This window comes from Hetaerina americana, unplaced genomic scaffold (assembly GCF_022747635.1).
Source record: "Hetaerina americana unplaced genomic scaffold, ioHetAmer1.1.p SCAF_5, whole genome shotgun sequence".
Lineage (NCBI taxonomy): Eukaryota > Metazoa > Arthropoda > Insecta > Odonata > Calopterygidae > Hetaerina > Hetaerina americana.
The window spans coordinates 39,269,560-39,290,817 of NW_027287095.1; the positions used below are offsets into that span (position 1 = coordinate 39,269,560).

Genomic DNA, 21,258 nt, shown 5'->3' on the forward strand with positions numbered 1-21,258 from the left:
TAATCTAAACTAGTGTCTACATTTAATGATAATGTGACTGACTTATTTTATGTAACCTCATGTGTGTAATGTTTCAATAAAAATTATTACCTAATCAATATTTTTTTTACTTTGCAGCGCCTTCGCAAGAATACTCTGTGTTTGCTGTCGCCGAAGAAGACGCAGAAGGCATCGGCCTACTATGCGGGCGAAGCCTAGCCAGGTATGTCAGGCAGAGAAATTCTACCATTTCGTAACAGTCATCTCGTTTCCACTAATTTGATCTCTGAATCACCAATCTACACGAAACTCTTTATTAAGCATATTCAAAAGAAATGTAGGCGGAATATTGGCTCCAAAAGGTTATTAATCACACCGCGGAATAAGTTTAATTAGATGACTGGAGGTTCGGAATCTTAAAATGTTGGTTATGTACTGAATATAGTTTATCTATGAAATATTTTAGATGCCGCAGTCGGTATTAACATTTTTCAGTACTTCCTGCGAGTTATAATAAATCGTCGGAAAATACCAAGTCGTTCGTAGGTCCATCAAATATGATTTTATTCATGGTTATTATTAAGCTGTTGTCTAGAACTAATTAAAACACCCCACGTAACCAAATTAATATGATCAAATTTTTATATTTAGTTCTTAAAAAATATTTCTGAGGAGTAGACATTGTATTTTTGCAATAGATAGCCAATGTTGGAATAAATATACCGATCTCCTACGGTAAATAAGTTTGCCAATGTCATCCATATTGAATCTCTTTAGCTTGATTAAAATTCATTACCTCTCAACCAGATTCAAAGAACATTTTTCCTTCGAGTTCGTAGCATTGTTATTGGTCGCCATCCTAAAGTTATACCCTATACATCCCTAAATTTAAAGCAACAACAAGCGCATGTACCGGGTATAGAATTACATCTGTTTCCAGTGGTTTCGGATTGAAGTGAACCGCGGGGGATTTAATTTGGCGCGTTCCCTCGCGTGTGAAAAAGCTGTAATAACTCACATTTCCGCTTTACGGTTCGTGTCTGCAGTTCCATTCCAAAATTCCGATGGTACCAAATCAAATTGTGTGTTTATTCACATGCAATTGCAACGGCCGCTATTTGTCTTTTGACGCGATGGATTTTTGATCCATCAGCTTTACATTCGTTCGAAAATTCTCCTGTAAATACTTGTGACCACCTTTGTTTTTTCATTCCATTTCGCTCTGTTGTCATACGTAATTACACCAGTCTGGGCGCTATTCAGTGCAGTTCGATGCCGAATAGAAATTTCATTCAACAAGGTTAGCTGTTTATCTATCCCTTCTAAATTTTAAGTTAACACATGGGAATTCTTCGGCTGCTTCCATCAACGCTTGACAAATTTTTCCACCCTTCTTCCATTTAGAGGGTCAGATTCTGTTAATTTTTTTTAAATCTGGGAAAAAACAAGGCATGAAATATAATGGGATAATGCTAATGAACTAATAATTAAAAGTGTATAGATCAAATAAAGACTTAGTACTTTTTTATCATTTAAGGACATTTTATATTTTTATTAAATGAAATTCCATAGCTTAAGGCATTAATTTCCCAAGTTGTTTGTCTTTCCGCTTAAGCCATATAGGTATACTATATATTTTTCTTGACCTGAGAATTTTTTGAAATAAATAAACTCTGACGAAATAAATTGTAAAGAAATCGTAAATTGTTCAGAAAATTTTCATAGTCGATTTGAATTTTTATCCATGTATTATATGTCATGTGCAAATTATCACTCGCCTTCGTTTTTGGAGACATATTGGGATAAAACTTGATTAGAAATCAGAACGAAGCTCTAAACAATCACCCATTTATACGCAGTAAACATCTTAAAGTCCGATATGATAGACGAAGGTTGGTACTAACCTACGATGAGTGATATTCACTCGCAAGCAAATGGGTCCTTGTTTATGTTTCTGCCGCCTGCGGTTTCAGAAGAAAATTAAATACCCAAAATATCACCTAGTCTTGCTGTCCAGAGACGCCAGGTGACGAACTTCAAACCTCTAGTCAATGGGTGAAATCGTTAAATCAATTTTAATACCGATCGAAAAATGAAAAATAGCTGAAGCATGTGTGGAATAGAAGGCCAAAGTCACACAGCTTCAATAAAAATGTGATTAACTTGAGGCACATGGTTTTTAGAAAGAGTATCGGGAAAAATACATCCCTTGAGCTTCGTCACGCTTTTACCAGCGGCTTTTCTACGACTCGAAGGCTCCCTGGTAAAGAGATTCCGGAAGGTACTTAAGGTTGCATGCGCAAGCTTATTTGACAGCACGTAGGGCCCCATTGTGGTGTATTTTGAGTGAGGGTTTCAGTTTTGGGAATGGGAAATAGTCTGTTGGTGCCAAGTCGGGACTGTTGGGGAATCGAAGCGATGACGTTGCAGTAGGTCTTTGCAAGCAGATACTCGGCTCTGCTCTTGGTCGTCCGTCAAGACTTTCGTGTCGAGTTTAGCCCTGATCTTTTGCTTCGCAAATTTTTAGTGGTAATGGCTTGCGCTATCATCTTATCCACGCCAATACGATCTGCAATCGTGGTCACACTTAACCTACGGTCTGAATTCAGCACTTCACGCAGAAGTCAGGGACAATTGTTACCGATACTTTTTATGTAAACCTTGTATTATTCCTATTTGTGGCCGGACACCTTTCACCCACTAGACTACCAAGCCGCTTCGAGAATAGTGTATGAAAGTGGAATTATTTTCGAGGACGTCAAGCTTTTAAAATATTACACTCATTCCCTCGGCGCTTGGAGCGATGAATTTCTTGTTCTTTCACTGTTTTTAACTTCCATTTGCATCCTAACGAAGTATTTAAGAAAGAAACGACGGTCCTAAAAGCGGAGAAGGATTATTTCCATTTTTATACTGTTTTGAAATCCTTTACAAGTAATTGTTGCTTGGCAGTATAATCATTATTACTTTAGCAAAATTATAATTACTTTGGCAAAAAACTACCAAAATTGTCGCCAATTACAGGAGTTTTATCCAATTATTAAATTTCACAATTCTATATCTTGAAGAAAAACCTGAAATATTTCTTTTTGTATAGAGAAATTCCGTTCTCATGGTTGTAAATATTTTTTAGGTTATTGTTACAGTATATAAATACACAATAGTGTGTTTCAAATAAAAGCAATTTTTTGCTGAATTTTCTAATGTTTACTATCATAATTTAGGTCCATAAAATGAAATGAGTACTTTTAAAGGTGGATTTTACCTTAAGAACAACCGAAAATGCCAAATTATAAAATTGTTTTTCCCGAGTTTTTGTTTAAAATAAAGTAATTTCTAAAGTAATACAATCATATGAAAACGTACGCTACCACGGCATAATATCAATATAAGTTATATTATAAGAATTATCAATCAAATTAATTATATTCTTTGTGCTTTTTCGCCATCTGGTGTGCTTCTCTTCCTCAACTGAAAAAATTAATTTTAATTGTATACTGCCCACAAATTCCGTGCTAATATCAATCATATCATTTATATGTCTAGCGTCACTATCTTGCATTATGTTGCAACTTAACTGTTGCTAGTAACTGACTGTCCTTCCAAGATAGTAATATCATGCTAAGGCGTAGGTAATATGGATTTAGAAAATCTAAGCCATGTGAAGCATAACTGAGTCCTCATTCGACCCATAGGGAATGGCAGAGGTGTGGTTATTTCGTCCCTGTCAGATGACAGTAAAAAGATATTCGAACGAAAGATTAAATAAGAATGGCCATAGTTTTATGGAGCAACTGTTTAAAGATCAGATATTTTTCGGACCAGCGATTTTATATGAGGAATTTATTGAATTATGTCTGTCAAGATATTTCTGTGAGAGAACTGCGGTCTAGTGAAGGAAGTTTAAATTCTTCACCAATGCCATATTTATAAATAACTGATGCGCACAGGAATGACCGAGCGTCTAATATTACGTTTAATAATACTCGTATCACCAGATGAAATATTGTAATTAGCGTAAAAGATTCTTTTATAGCACTTCTTTTTAATTTTTAAGAAATTAACTTTATATCAGACCGCCACTCGCGAGCATCGGCTGATCTCTATATATCTGTAGCATAAGCCAAAAGTTTAGACTTCCCGACGAGCTTACATACGGGAGCGAATGAATATTTTATCTCTTATTTATTTCTAAATCTTAATACTTTTTGATAGGGAAATGGATGAAAACTTTGCAAGGGTGTCCCTTCCCCAAACTACCGGTTGCTCTGGAAGAAAGTAATTAAGACGAGCCTCGGAGAATGACTAAGTTAAATCATGAAAGCAATATATAGGCAAGGCAAAGGCAAATATAGGCAAAATATCTTCTTGAAGCCATATCTACTCTGCATGGAAATGAAATGGTACTAATTATGAATCGCTAGCACGTTCAGGAATTCCAACTTCGACGATTATCTCAATAATGCGGCCCTTATTTTCGCTTTAGGCAGCTATTCTACGAAGGAATGTCGTAAACCATTCTCTATTCTCATCTTAGCCTTTTAGTGATTATTCCTTTCATGATTGATGCGGATATATCTCGCTCATTGCTTTTATGAGAAGGTATGTGGTTTCCTTTTAACACCAACCAACCACGCGATGGTAATTCAAAGCCGGCTGATAAATGAGGTGGTCGACTTGGGTTCAGACAATGCTGCGCCCGGGGTATAGCCAAAATGTCTTATATTTCGCTTCAAATGTTAACGTAATATCGTCCGAGGTTGTACAGAAGAGGTACTTCGGGCAAAGCATTATCCCTCACTCAGAAAGAAGGAATGACGGGAATTTCCAAGACGTTCCCGCTCAGTAGAAATTATCAATCTTTATTTTCTATATATTTGGTCAAAGATTTCTGATAAAATAGTGCGAAGGAAAAAAATGTGATCTTTGTCCTAAGTACGTATCAATATCCAAATAATTCTTGACTCTTTAATTGGATACTTTTATCAGCTGGATTTGCGTTTAGCGTTAGTTCAACTCCATGAATTCACTTTATTTATTAATCTGCTATTCTGCTTTATTTTTGATAAGCGTTTGGACGCCATCCGGACAGATGAAATGTTTAAAAACATATGAAGGGGAAGAAAGTGATAAAGTTTTTTCAGCCTAATTTGCACGTAACTCCGTACTGCAATCTGCCCATTAGCCGGAATATCCGTTGTCCAACTGCTCACCTAGCTTGCTGGATTTTAATTTAATTGCCCAAAACTAATTCGGAAACAAATATATCTTCAAATGAATATGTTAAATAGTAATATAATAGCACAAGAAATATGAAAATATTTTAGTGATTTTTTCTATTATAAAGGAGCACTATAGAAGAAACCAAAATATATTCTAGAAAATTCAAATTCAAAAATAACCCGTTATAACTTAGGTATTAATATTTGAAATTAAATTTAATGAAAATTTCACTAACTCATATTTATCTGATTTGAATATAACCTGGTAATGAGTACTTGACAAAATCTATTAAAGTATGAGTTCTCAAATTCAGGTTAATTTCATGATTTTCCCTGTCTCTTTGCTCCCTCGAGCAGATTAAATGAGCTTGCTCTTCCCGCGGTAAAGCTTCAAATACAATTTCATTTCAATGATTTTCATTTGGAGATATTCTGGTGACTTTTATCAACAAAGCTAGTGAACTGTTTATTTCCCTATGGTAAATCACCTGTAAATTACTTTTAATCGTATAATCCTTCCATTTAACAAATAAATGAATTTTGCATTTGATCCCAAACTCGGTCAACTTCAACAAATAAATTGGTATCAAAATTATTTTGAAGTATCGATATCAAACAGCTCCCAGGGCTGAAGTTTAAGCCTTTTGTCAATTTATAATTGAACAAGTATTCTCCATAGTTATCACATTTTCATTAAACGGATGGACGTTTGCCAAACTGGTGATTTAAAAATAACGTTTGAATTTTTTTTCATTAATTATATATTAAAACTTCTGAATATCAGAAAAAATAAATGTACGGGTAAGTAGTTGTACATGAAGTGTTACGGGTTGAAGATCATTGGTGAAGCAATTTCTGTTTATATTTCTGGAATATCTCTTAGTTAATTAAAGATAGATTCATTTATGCATCACTCTTGAAAACATTTTCTGGAGAAAAATAATTAAAGTTTTTCCTGCAGAGCACATGCTTGATGCAAAACATCATTCGCGCAATCTTTAACTTTCCTCTTAGCTCATTTGAGTCTTCGATTTCCATTTCTTTGTTTATATACCTATTATTTCGTAATTCTTTGTATTTGTGCTCTGTTTATTAACTATTCGTGCTCATTTTATTTCAATTTCTTTTTCAAATTGCTATGAAGTATTATTATTTCCTCATTCTTTTGCAGGATCTTTAAACTTACACATGATCAGTATTTCAATGGCTTAAAATCGCCATTTTAATAATGATGATATATTGAAACCGAAGTGGTTTACCGTTGAAATTGTGATTTGTAAAAGCGTATAATCAATGGTGATTAACTGCCATACATTATGTAAAAGGCGAGTTTAATATTATAAATTTTTCTTTCATACAATCCAACCTTCACTTTAAATATTCCAAATTTACTCTCTCTCTACTTATTCCTGTGCTTTCCTGTATGCACTTATGATTCCATCGCGTTTCTCGACATCATATTGCTGTTTTTCTTAACCCCTGAGTTGAAAAGGGACATCGCCAATTCCCTAGGTTGCCCTCCTCCAGGCCAGTTTCTATAATTCTGCCAAATATCACTTGTTTTTAATACTGTATTTTGATTTTGCAAGCCCTCTTCGCATTTTTTTTGGCGGGCAGATAAATGAATGCTTTAAGTATGACTCTTGTCTCTACGTAATGGAGAGTCCTTCCAACCCCTCCAAGCCTCCCTCTCCCCAAACTCCTTCTAACTTTAGCCACGCTCACGCACTCTGCTCTTCACATTTCTCTCTCTCTCACTTTATGCCCAAAGGCAGTGAAAAAAAATGTAAATCCTGCTCTCAACTTTCTCTCTGTCTTCCGCTCCCGTTTGGTTTTTCCCGTTCCCTGTCCCTCCTTTCTTTATTTCTGCGTCTATCTCCATTGCTTGTCCAAAAATATGCCATCTCCATCTGGGGCCATGCACTGCCGGGTGATTTTGAACGGGTCTGGTTTCTCTTTGAAGATGCACTGCATAGGAGCAATGTGGGATCGTCATAATTGTTACGAAACAAACGGCTATAAGCATGAAGAAATCGAGAGCAAGTTCCAAATTTGTCTTCATTTGGGAGATTTATTTGCCTGATGTGGAACAGATAGATAGAGGTTTTTATTTGGGCGAAATTGAGACCTAGTGGTCCCTTCTTCCATTTAACCCATCGTCGTAGACGATTACATATTATATCAGGCTTAAAATTTAAAATTACATGCACATATGCACATAAATACATATAGACAGACACAAATTCATTATGCACACATTAGCACATCAAAAAGAAAAGGAAAAAAATACATATGCATACATACATACAAACACACACACGCGCGCGCGCACACACCCACATATATATACATTCAAATACGTAATCCCGCCAAACGGCGAACAAATACTCATTCACATAGAAATAGATAAACGGAAAAGGGATAGGAACACATATAAAGGACGAACACAATAGAGGTGGGGAAGGCGAAATCAGGCAAATCACGAATTTAAAAATATATTACGTGTCCTGAATAGCTCAAGTGGTGAGAGCTTCCGCCCGGCAATTCGAAAGATCCGGAGTTCATCTCGCGGTCTGGGAAATATTTTTGCACTCGTGATTTTCCTGATATATATATATATATATATATATATATATATATATATATATATATATCAGGCATATGTATATATATACGTATATATATGTATACATACATACATACATATATATACACACACGTATGTGTGTGTGTATATATATATATATATGTATGTAATGGATAACACTTAGCACTAGTGGACACATACAAAAACACACAACAAAGAGACTCACTATTTTTGTGTGTTTCTGTGTTTTTGTCTGTGTCCACTAGGGCTAAGTGTTATACATTATTATTCATGTCCGTGAGACTTTCAAAAAGTAATATATATATATATATATATATATATATATATATATATATATATATATATATAAAATATCTTCGAAATGGATCGCTCTTCGGCGACACACAAATATATAAAAACACAGATGTAGATTTTTAGAATATAGAGACACAAAGAAAGGACACTCACAATTTGTTATTTTACGTTTCGACAGCACGGCTGTCGTCTTCTGAAGACGACAGCCGTGCTGTCGAAACGTAAAATAACAAATTGTGAGTGTCCTTTCTTTGTGTCTCTATATTCTAAAAATCTACATCTGTGTTTTTATATATTTATATATATATATATATATATATATATATATATATATATATATACATGTATATATATATACATATATATATACATACATACATATATATATATACATATACATATATATAATTATGCTTTTACCGTAAAACAAGCGGATTGAAACTGCGGATTTTCCTGTACTCCAAGGAGACGTTATGTTATCCGCCGTGAAGTAGACCCGGAGATTTTACTTTTTACATTGAGATTGCTCGTTACATGTAACTTCGGTGTGACGCATAATGATTAGGGAAAATAAAAGATACGCGTACGGCGTTCTTGATCTAAAACAGGATTTTTAGTTAACTAAATAGAAAGGGGATACTGACCATTGTTTCAAAGCATTATAAGGAGAGGAGGGAGAAGTGAAACAGCTCCAAATAAAGTCACGTAATGTGTGTATAATTCTAAAGTTTCTCTCTCTCTCTCTCTCTCTCTCCCCTTCCCTCTACACCTAACTCACTCTCTACATTCCTCTCTCTTCCTCTTTCCTTCCTCTTAGTCTCCCTCTTTCTCTCTATCTCTTTACCTCTTTATCTGCATGCTTTTCTTCCTCTTTTTCTCCTTGTAACCCTCCATTCCCGTAGCCCTGCCTCAACTGGCCGTTTCTGCTCTTTTCATCACACATTACAAGCTCTCCCGGAGGTACGGAGGCCAAAAGAGGAGGGCCGTAGAGGAGGTTTCCCCAAATTGATTTTACATCTGTTGGCTCGAAATGGAATCGTTGATGTTCTCATCTTCTCTCTCTAACCCTCGCTCTTTTCTCCAATCCCCTTCACGCTGCTTCTCCCATCTTTCCCTCTCCCCCGCCTCCTCGTCACATACTTTCGAGGGAATGCACGTAACACACTGCAGCCTGTGAGCTGAAAGGTGTACTCTTTCTTTCTCTCTCTCAGACACTATCTCTTTCTCTCTCGAGGAATTAAGGAGTTGGTGTGGGGCGCATCCTTGGTCGTTCCGGTGAGTCGGGGAAAGGAGCAAATGGGTTTTCTGGAAAGGGACGGTGCTGTGGCGTCGTCCTAGAGTTTCGGGGAAAATGAGAGTCGCCTGATGATAATTTTATTTTTAAAGGGTTGCCGTTTCTTTTGCGAATATCCAAGTGGAGTTAATTTTACGTTTTCGGGATATAACTTGAGATTTTTGAATTTTAAATCCCGTCGCAATTCATATTTACCTCTGGGCTCAGGTCGTTATCCCTATGTAATGCGTCTCGATCGTTGGCCGATTACGTCCCTTCCTGGGTTGTATTTTTGTCCTTTTGTGGCTCAGATATATCTCCAAAATAATAATCCCCGTAATCTTGGCCGAAAGAGACCCTGAAGTATCCAGAAAATATTCCTCCTACCAGAAGGTAGATTTTTATCGTTATGAAAAATATTTTCGTTTGTTTTAAATAATTATCGGCAATTTTGAATACATTGTGTCGTGCACACTATCGGTGTCGGATTTGGTAACTGAGACACCTGGAGAAAGCTCCAAATTTTAAAAGATAAAAAGTTTTAAAATTGGTCTCTTTTTAATTTTGTTATATCCGTCAGACCAGACTGTTTAAGACCAAATACCTTTTATAAAATATGATCTAAAATATGACTGTTAATTATATCACTATAGAATTAAGAAAGTTAATATATTTTAACTCATATATTTGAGGAAGAAGAAGGAGAACTTATTTAATCATTTTGAATTATTTAACTAGTTGAAGTTTGTTAAAGTAGTGTAAGGAATGGTCGCTCCCTCAAGGATTATAAGATATACATTTAAGTATTTAAAATCTCAATGATTATAAGCTGTACATCCATCTTATCCATCATCTTCCGTCATTATCTATCTATCTAAAAGAAGCCTCGGGCATGAAATCACTTTCCAGTGCAATTAACATATTCGTCATGTTTTCAATAGGTTTTATATATCTTCTTTCAATGGCTTACTTTGCATTAACACTTGCTAAAGGAAAAACCGAATAGAAGTATTTTTCTTGAGCCGTGACCGAGTAGGTATGAATTTACAGTATTTCAGAATTTAATTTGGTGTGTTAAATGAATATCCTAAACGATTATGTATTAAGAGATGTTACTTATTAGTTCATGTAGAGTCTTTGGGTTCATTGAGCATTGGAGTACTATCAGCCATAATATTTGAAGTACAGTCAAACTGGTGACAACGAGATGCCCGGGACTGAAGGCACTTGCTCGTGATATCCGTAATTCGTGTTATCAGGTAAGTGCAGCAATGTGCTATGTGTACCTTTATCCAAAAACATTTTCGGCCGCCCTTACTTGCGCAAGCTAACAAACATATACTCATGCTGAGTTGATAAAAACAATAAATACTGGCACAACTTGCGAATTCTGTTTAAAAATACTAAGGCCGTCGGCTAAAAACTTTGATCAATTATCTTTTCATAAATACAGCAAGAATCATGGAAGAAGGAAGGCGTCAGTACCAGGGAAATGTCATACGCACTGGACAAACTGTGCAATAATACACATATCTTAGTCCTTGGCATTTAAATGCAGCCTCTGCTCGTTCAGTTGGCAAACATATTTGCTCAGTATACCCGGAAAACATTGATCGTTTTGACCCTGACATTTTGAGAAAAAAATGGAATATTTTCAATCGACATTGTTTGTTCTCAATAGCCGAGATCTTGTTAGAATACTGGAATATCGTTCCAAACTCCTTGGTGGCCTACCAGTTGAAAATGGAGCAGGAAATATTCAATTTCTCGTTTCATCTAGTGGAAAAATAATGGCGTACCCGAACAAAGGGCTCAGTAGAGGTAAATAGTATCGTATAGACGTAACAGTCATTCTTTTTTCCCTTTGCATCCTCCATACATCATTAGTTATTTTCTGTAGTCAATACATAGCAAAAGCCGAGACAAAACCCGATTAAAATGCGGTAAATTTGAACTCAGAATGAAAAACGCTAAATCCACGAATGAACTTAAGGTTATTACAGAGAACGCAGAAGAACCGTGGTCTTGTCATCTGACGGGCTGGAAGGAAAATAATGCAAGCGGCTGAAGGCTTCTATCAAATTAATCTTTACCAAATGGGATATATCATTGGCACTAGTGGAAATATTTCCTGAGCCAAAAGGTAATATGCTTAATGAAAGTTAGTTAAGACATTGATTGGTTTAAAACAGTTTAAACATGAAATGTGGGAGCTGCTTAGGTTAACTGCAGAAATGAAGTGGATCTATGGAGAGCAATAAAAAACAGAAGTTATTTCGATTCCAAACAAGTTATGTTTCCTTGAAAACTTACAAAGCCCGTATCCAAATTTGTTTCCTTAACCATTTTTTAATACTAAAACACTTTTATTGCGGGAGAAAAAACTCCGACCGCTTTCATATATTCTCAGAGATGTCACTGATGGGTCAGCGAGAAGTAGGTCGCTTAGAATGGCAACTTCGCGCTGGAGCGAGGAATTTAAAGGAATTCTAGAGGTGATCAATAAACGTTTTGGGATTGGAAGTGATGCGATTTACCTTATATATATTGTGATTATAAGGCGGAGAGGAGGTTTTCAGGGAATCTTCCCTAATTCTGGTTTCCATTTTCGCAAGTAGTGAGACAGGAGCGTTTTAAAATGAAAATGTTCTTTATACGAGGGCTGTCAAGAAAGTAAGTTACGTTTTGGCATAGAATGGCGGTGGGTAGGGTTAGAGCGACAATCTTGGTTTCTAAACCTTAATCTTGGTGATTGAACTCAGCTGCTGCGAAACATCCTGCTGTGGCAATTTTCAGACTGTGGTCCCTCTACTTTGCTCACTGCTTTGCTCATTTTTAAAATGTGCGCTGCAATACAAAAGCCCGCGAGTTGTCAGCGAGGGCTCTCCAGAAAGTAATTTACGTTTTGAAATAAAATATGAACCTAGTGACAAGACAAAGTTTTATTATAAATATTTGAAAGGCACATTCTTAAAATATTTTTCTACATGGTCACCAGTCGAATGTAGGCCTTTATCATTGCGATACACAAGCTTTTACCCAAGCTTTTACAAGGTAAATCTCATCTCTGAACAAATCTGAAGCCATACATTTTAACCATTTGTTTACACCAGTAAGCAATATGGCGCCACATCGTTGTGCTGCAAGTCACGTCTAGCGAGAGATCCGTGATCGTGAATTTGCGATTTCCACGAATTTTTTCGTTGATTTGTCAATAAGCTAGGCCGATCACTACGGCCATCGTCCTGAAAATTTGTGCGACCATTTTTAAACTGAATGTACCAATCACTCCGCCTTCACTAATAATTACGTCTACTTATTTCGTACACTTCACCAAGTCGCCTGTGAATTTCAATTGGCTTGTGGTTTTTTTGCCAGAAAAAATCCAATCGCATATCACACTTCACAACTCTCGGATTGGTTTCCTATTTCAGCATACATTTAAACAGTTCGCAGGGAGCAACGCAGAAGAACCACAGTCTGCACACTACCATAGTAGGGTGCGGACTGAGCGTAGGGACGTTTAGACACCAAAAGGGTGGCCCTAACCCTACCCAACGCAACGCTAGACCGAAACGTAAGTTACTTTCTGGTCGGCTGTCGTATACATGTATAAGAAATATTTTATATTATTTCTTTGGGGGTATTCAGTGGCTGGAGAGGAGCTAGAGAGAGAGAGTAAGATCCAATGTATACGTGTGATCATAGCATATAGGAATGGAATCTGCGGTTTGTAGGGATGTAATTTATCCAGGTAATTCAACAATGCGTAGGTCAGGATAGCTATGATAGATCAAGGTATTATGGTTGGCTTGTGAGGAGACTGTACAAGAAATTCTCAGGCGTGCACGCATATGTCAAAGAATTTTGTTCATATCTAACAATTTCGGATTTTATAGCTTTAGTCAGTGGTCATCAAAATGATTGACTTGACGTGGTACTATATTCACTTAATTCTTTTGTCGACTTCATGCGAGATATCATCCAGGATATTCCTCTGTCATTTCATCCTTTCACTTTTCTCCGGAAAACTGTCTTCATCAGAACCATCCTTTCTCATAGAACATCGTGTCTCAAAATGTGTTTTATAAGATAACCTCTTCATCTTTTCAGGATGTTCGTCCGGCTTCTTTCTTTTCCTTCTCTTAGTATTACCTCTTCATTTGTCATTCGATAGATACATTTGATCTTTACCATTCTCCTCTACCATTGCATTTCCATTATTCTGTCTTCCATTTGCTTCTCTTGGTATTATTTCCTCACTATTATCTGGAAGTATACTCAATGTACATACAAGTTTTCATATATCTCGAAGTTAAGTTAGTTACCTCGAAATTCATTCCCACTGAACCTAAGTGAAACAAGATATAAATATATGTATATATATATATATATATATATATATATATATATATATATATATATATATACACCTTCTTGCTGTCCAGAATGATTTAGCTTTAATTCAACTTCCTAGCATGCCCAAAACCTCTCTTAGGTCACCATTTCCACATTCCTTGCCTCTCCGTACCCCTCTGTACACTTTTCTTGCTTTCTTTTTATTTTCCCAATAAAATTCTTACTCTTACCAATACCTAGCACCTCTATGCTCGCCTTTCATCCCGTACATTTTATCACCATCATTTTTATCCATACTTCTAACTCAAAACCTTTGCTTCTACGCCTCACTCCTTGAGGGCTATATTCCAGGACCATGCAGGCGAGTCTTCGTGCGAGGGATTTTTCTGCTGAAAACCTTTTTATTTTGGTCGTTCCTGCGTGATTATTTTTGCCGAAAATACCGCTCTAATACAACCTCTGCTTGTACATGGATCGTATCACCATCTTTAATATATGCTTTTTACTTAGATTTTTTATCGTACCTAGCCTTCCTTTTTTTTATAATCTCACTATTTTAATATTCGTTTTCAGCTGTAATAGGGTCAGCAATGACTCAAAATGGTCAAGCTCTGGTATCATGGCTGATTGGTTACTAAGAAGTATTACGTACCTGACTACCATCTCTCTTAAATTAATTACCTCTAACATCTAACTTAAATTAATAGCACGGGTGATTATGGACTCTCATTCCTCTGCCTACGCATCACGTTCCCTACACTTTCGGACGATCTTTCCATCTACACGAACTAAACAAAACTGCCCGGTCTTTTTTTTTAACTTCTTCGTGTCAGATTGTTCTTTGTACTACTAAGTTTTCGGCCATGCCCTCTCCATTTTGAACTAAAAATTATATTTCTTCAAGTATTAACTTAACCTTTTCTAATTTTTTTAATTCATTCAAACCGCTACTGTTACTACACCTGAAATTAAAATACAATTCATGCCCTCACTTAATGCTTTCCTCTTTTAATGTTAGGAATTAATATTGATTTTTCGAAGCCTTTCTACCAACCTACTCCATTGTAAATCCTGAAAACTCTATACATTTAAAAGCTCTTCTGCCAACTTCGTGCTAAATCTCTGCATTTATGTCAATTATTCCCTGGGCTATCTTCACTTTATTCTCACCTTAGTGTATTTATAATTTCCCTGCCTAGTATTTCTGGACCTAATATGCATGTATGTTTTCATTTGCACTATTGCACCACGCGTCCCACGCGTATAGCACTCGTATAACACGTTTGGCCCAAAGTTTTTCTCTCCTCGTTGACAGTGACAAATTTTACTTTCAGGTCACACATTTAACGAAGTAATTAAACGCAGATTTATATTTTTTGGGATAATCACGACTTCCATAGTTTCTAGTTTCATTACCTCAATAAAAAATTAGCAAATTAATATTTACCCCCGAGACTACTGAAAATCACCTCCAAAATACTATAAAATCTAAGTCTTTCCGATTCTCGGTGTTTCCAAAAATTTCCTGCCTCACATCCTACAGATTAGTTTTTCTCTTGAAACAAATCCTTGAAATAGTTGAGTAAAACGGATGGAAACCAAAGTTAAAAAAGACATTTCAGTGCGCGTGCCAAGGAGGAAAAATGAAGGTTCATTCCGTTCATCACAGGTTTATGATCACCGTTGAACCTGGCAGCATAGCAAAAGGTGGTGGAGAGATGATCGAAGAGTTTTGGCTTTTCTTGGTGGAGTATTAGAGAATGGTTCAATTCTTTCATTCCATGATCGAGAGACGATGTGATAATTGCTTTTTTCGCCAGAGGGTCAGAAAGGGGGTTTATCGACAAGGAGGAGCTGAGGAAAAGGGTTCGAGCAAGTCCTTTTTTTATGTATTACAGAAGACAATGCAAACCGCTGGAAGGGGGGACGATTGTAATCGGGTCAGGAGTACAATACAAGGTAAACCTGTGGGGGAGCCAGAGGGTGGTTTGCTGAGAGGGGATATGCGGAGGGTGGGTGGGAATAGAAGATATCTTGGAGTGGGGAGCGAGCGAAGGAGCGGAGGAGGAGGAGGGCCAGACGAACGGCGAGGTTTGATCCGAGAGAAAAGAGCAGGAAGGGACCAAACACATGGGCGTGCGTTTGTAGAGTTAAAGTGAATAAAAAATAGTGGAGATTTCGACTGGAAAGGCTCACGCGCATTCAGAAATAAGCGAGGGACCGATAAAGATTGGAAGGCTTTCGACGCGGCCCGCTGGAAGTGAATTTGGCGCGCGGGTCATAGGGCACCATTGCGGGACCATTTCTCTTCCCTTTCCAATTTTCGTTTCTATCTTTTCCTCCCCGCGGGCCAAATTTATGAAGTGCTATATCCCGTTCGCTTTCTGCGTGCGCCCGCACAAGCTGGAGTGCGATCAAAATCTTTCGCCGTTCCTACCCAGATCGGAATGGGAATGATCACGTTAGCGCCGGGATGGAATATTGAACGCGTACTTCCGATGAATATTCAAAAGTAGTTAAGGGTGATATCACCTGCGAGCCTGTATCATTCCATCGTTCGCCGGCCTACTTCCCACGCGATGTCAAAATAAAATACTTTTTCTTTCTAAATAGCCCTGCGTATTTCCATTATGACCATTGTAAATTATCATTTAGTTGAAATGCGTGAGGATATCATGTGAAACATATTCATCAGAGACGATCCAGAAGACGTATGACCGCCACTTCCGAAAGTACTTAATACTAGGGCGTGAGCAGTGTTGATTTCTTCTAGTGGCAAGGTCCAATATGAATGTTACGAGGCTGGTGCGAGGTGCGTTTAAGTTCTACAATCTCCTTTTCTGTCAAACTACCCACAGCAGAAAGTTCAAAGGTATGTTATTTCTCAAAATAATCTCTCTGTAGACGTACACATTTTTCACAGCGTCATTATTCCATGGCAACCAAGAACGCTTGAGTAGGGGCCATTTTATCCACTGGAAAAACTGACTGATCCTGTGGCCGAGGTTTCTTGGGTTTGTTGTCACACTTTTGTGAACTGTCGAGAGCAAGAACGCACATTTTTCGCATCCATAATACCTCTGCCACATGTATCGCTCAATTGATAATAAATTTTCATGGGTTTGAAGGCACACAAGTAAAGAAACGGATGATAACACGCTGTCCTTGTACACTAAATGACGTCATTTCCAGTATTGAAAACGCTACTCATTCCAGTGGTAGCTTTAAAAATGCTGTGCACCTCAGAGTCATCTATCTATATGTTCATAATTATAATTATTTTCTGTATCTTTTATTTTCAATTATATATTTCTATCTAACCACAGTCGCAAGGCAAAATTGGAATACCTTAGAACTTGAACGAAACTCGTAATTGCTAAGGACATGTGGATATTCAATTATCAAATTGATATTAGTAATTCAAAATCATTACGACTGCAATTTTTTTCTATTTATTCACCATAAGCTGTAAATTCCAGGGTTTCATATGAATAATACAATTTCAAACGGAAACACCAGTAATTTGAACTATTGACGCGAAATGAAAGCGGAGTTCAACGCAATGACGGGCATTAAATGCAGGGCATAAAAACAATTATTTCTGACTTAACGAAAAAATTTCGTGATGTATGTATAGAATAGGATTAAATTTCATGATACATCAATCCAAAAGAATAAATTGTAAACCCAAAAATCAATTGATAATTAAAACCAAAATTACTAGCGCAATTACCCATTGAAAATTAACGGGAGCTTTATTTGGCTGGCACATGCATGCCAATTTATATTATTTGTAAGTTTACCTAGAGTTATTTGGATGCATATAAACATTATTACTTAGGTAAAAGTCCTTTTTTGTGATTCTGGCTTCGGAAAACACTTAACATCATGTGAAATTTGTAATATCATTTTTGCTAATTAATAGAAGGCTCGGAAACGACCATTTCAGCGAAAAGGAGCGTCCACCGATATGCCAAGACCTTAGTCCAGAGAATGAATAATCTATTGCCTGAATAGAAGTCTTGAAATTTTCTAGCAGTCAGAACACCCGCCTCAAGCGTCAACCCACGAGAATCTGTAATATAAGCGAATACGAGTGGAGCATTGGTCTTACGCTACACGTTTACGTATGGGCGCCTCTTACGTACTATATAAGTGCATGGTGGAGAGCAGTCGGTCAGAAAACTTTTTTCTCAGCTCAAATCCGACTGAATAATGAAATCAAAGGTTTTATTTTTAAATTTCATGATAGTTCTTACCTCAAACTAAGCCTTTCCCTTGTGACTTTTACGGATTTGGTTGAGGAACTGATTCCTTTCCATGTCTCCCGTCTTCCTAAAATGACTAGTATCCAAAAAATCGCATCATTGTGAGTTTTATTGGGTTAACAATAGTTGTTCACCGGTTTGGAACTAGGAATTAAAAGCCAAGCGTCTTTGCCATTAGATTAAGACGCCGCTAAACAAATTGGCGCCTCGTAAATTATGGTAGATTCTATTAATAATGGTGGCTGTCGTCAGTATTTTTAAATAATTTAGTAACAATGGTATGATTGGATGGTAAAATCGGGCTTCATAATGCTTATCTAGTATCTCAAGAAAGACATTTTCTATTAATCTTCTTTTGACCTTGGATTATTCCCTAAATTAACCATTGAGCTTTTGCTAATTTCTTAAGAATGGGTATATAGCATCGGAGCATTTATAGCATTGGTGATAAGATCAAACTGTAAAAACAAGTCGCACTGTGATAAGACAACCCTTCAGTACTAATAGCAATCGTTTCCACGAAGGTGGTCGAGTATTCTTACGTTTTTTACACCCCGCGGCATGCCATTGAAGCTAGCGAAAGTAGTCTGCCCCTCCGGCTGCCACCAAACAGCGCCATGCAATAGCGACGAGCGTCCAACACGACCGATGGTTCAGTGGAATCCTCATTCCAGCCCTCCTTCACCCTCGCAAACCAACTGAGAACTCCTCAAACTTGGCCCCCTACTTTCGCGGGATAACAGTTCTGGGAGGGGCCAAATTAGGGGACAAACTTATCCACAAGTGCGGGGGTTGAATGGGCGAGTGGGCGAGGGTGGAAGCGGTGGCGGAGTCGGAGATGTTGTCGGGTGAGTTAGGGTACAAGGAGGCCGCGGATAAGGAGGGAAGTCAGCGCACTCCCACACCCAGCCCGCGCCGTCGCGAAGATCCGGCCCGCAATTGGGGGGACCTTATCAACTGCTCCTTGTGTTACCCCCCACCCCACCACCCAAACTGCTGCGCCTTCTAGCATTACACTGGCACTACACTAATAACTACCGCGTCGACCCTCATCACACCCCCTAACTTCCAGGGGGTGTGATGAGGGTCGCTTCCCCCAGCCCTGCACAATCGTTTCTCGTCCATGCACAATCGTTCCCTTTCCCTCTCCAAATATCCTCCTCCTTGTGCTCAGTTGTTGCAGTCTTTCCCTCCCTGGAATCCAGGCACGTACACAGACAAACACACAATCTCCCACGTCTTTGCACTTTGCAGTCGATACACCAAATTCTGGGATACGATGTCCCACCACTTGGCCAGTAAAAAGGTTCCACCTGGGGGATTAAGGTGACGGTGGTTGTTTTTGTAAACGAGGATTTGGAATAGAGAAGGAAATTAGACCAAAAAGGCAAACGGAGCTGAAATTGGAAATTTGATTCTAGGAAAGAGGAGTAAATTAGGTAATTAGTGGAAAGTGAAGGTGGCGCCAAGTACATGAACACAACCCTTCGCTGATAAAGTTATTCAATTTGTGATTACGCATATGCATTGAATAAATAATTTTACATTAATCACGATTTAACTAATTATGCACTTAATTTTTATGAATATATTGTTGTCAACAGAAACTAATCTAAGTATGAACTAGAAAATAGCAGGGGAAAAACTATGTAAAATAAAACTCTATAACAAACTAATAATTTAATTTTTAGTTAAATTTTCCTATGTATGTGAGTAGTAAACCTCCTCGAAGACGAAACTGAATCACTCAATTTCATTTTACAAAATATCTTTCGCGATGTTTACTTTACGAAGAGCCAATAAAATTGGTTGGTCTGAGAGGAGGAACTCAATAACGATAGATTTGGTGGGGTAAGATAAATGATGCTTGATGAAACATGAAAATTGGAGATATTGCGGTCTGGGGAAATCATTTTGGTTTCTCAAGAAGGTAATAAAAGGATAAAAATAGCTGAGAGAGGAAGAAAAGAGACAATATGTTTTTTTGCGAGCGAACCCTGGCTGTAATGTGCAATGATTTTTTTTTCTTTTATAAAACCTTATGGCCATAGAGCCCGATGGTAACTGTGTGGGAAAACTAAGGCATTGTAACATCAAATTGGGAATATTTTACTCTGCATTTACTGATAAAACCGTTAATAAATCTCAGTATGAGGAAGTGATAGGGTTAAAATATTTTTTCTAATGATATTCAAAGTACTATCAGAGAACAAAAGAGTCCAATAAACGCTGAAGAAACTTCTCAGCTTCGTCGCATTGCTCAGCCTTTTACTCTCCCTCCCACCGAATTTTTCATAGTTTTCATTAGATTAGATGAAATTAAAATGCTGCATCTTCCCTACAATCGATTGATACCGCCTCAATATTATATATCTAGTACCTTTATACTATATTGACTCCCTGGATACATTTTTTTATTTTTTGGAAATCATTATGAAAAAATCCACGTTCTTACAAAACCTTTATTACACCTTACATCAATGCGTCAACAGTTATTAATGCGTATATTGCCGCAGTCCCTTCATTGTATATCGTCTACGTTCAAATTCCTGATTCAGTGATTAAAATAAAATTCAAAATAAATACTTGGCATAACTGAAATTCCTATGAGAAATTTCGGACGCCCGAAGCTTCCCGATACTGGAAAGAAAGTAAAACCCAAAGCCGTACACTACTTGTGTACGGCTTTGGGTTTTACTTTCTTTCCATGCACTCGGCCGTAGTACGTTCTTTATCTATTTATTACTTCCCGATACTGTCTCCAATAATATTTCCGTTCAGGCAAAAGCCACGAGGGGACTTGCCGTCTCCTCTCGCCTCCCTCAGCCCGTCTGCTCTAAAGCTTCCTTGGCGGTCCTTTTTCACTACCGATGGAGTCTCCACCAACGTAGAATTGAATCATCTCTCGCCTTTTCTCCCGTTTCCCCCCCCCCCCAGATTCTTGGTCTTTTACACTCACGTCCCACGCAAGAAAGCAAGGTACCCTATTTCTAAAAAGTCTGCACTGCAGTTTCCTGCGATTAAGAGCACTGGTCGTGAATCGAGAAACCTTTTACAACTTCATCATCAAATGACCTTTCCAATTCGGAATAGAAAAAGGAGCTGGGTAATGTAGAGGGGTAAAGACAGTTATACGGATATTACGCGTATGCAGGGACGCTCTTAAAAAGATATTGCTTCATTACATTAGTATTAGGGTAGTCTTATGAAGAACTAAATTAAAAGATTTACTTCGAACTATCCAAACCTAATTTT

The 21,258-nt window shown here is 37.4% G+C and overlaps 1 protein-coding gene across 1 annotated transcript in view; it reads left to right on the forward strand.

Moving 5' to 3' along the window:
- Positions 1 to 21,258, forward strand: part of LOC139693962 (dopamine receptor 2-like) — a 554,789-nt gene that overhangs the window by 510,129 nt on the left and 23,402 nt on the right. Inside the window, exon 3 of the mRNA XM_071592329.1 lies at positions 118 to 202. Coding sequence (XP_071448430.1) covers positions 118 to 202 — 85 coding nt within the window. The remainder of the gene's footprint in view (positions 1 to 117; positions 203 to 21,258) is intronic.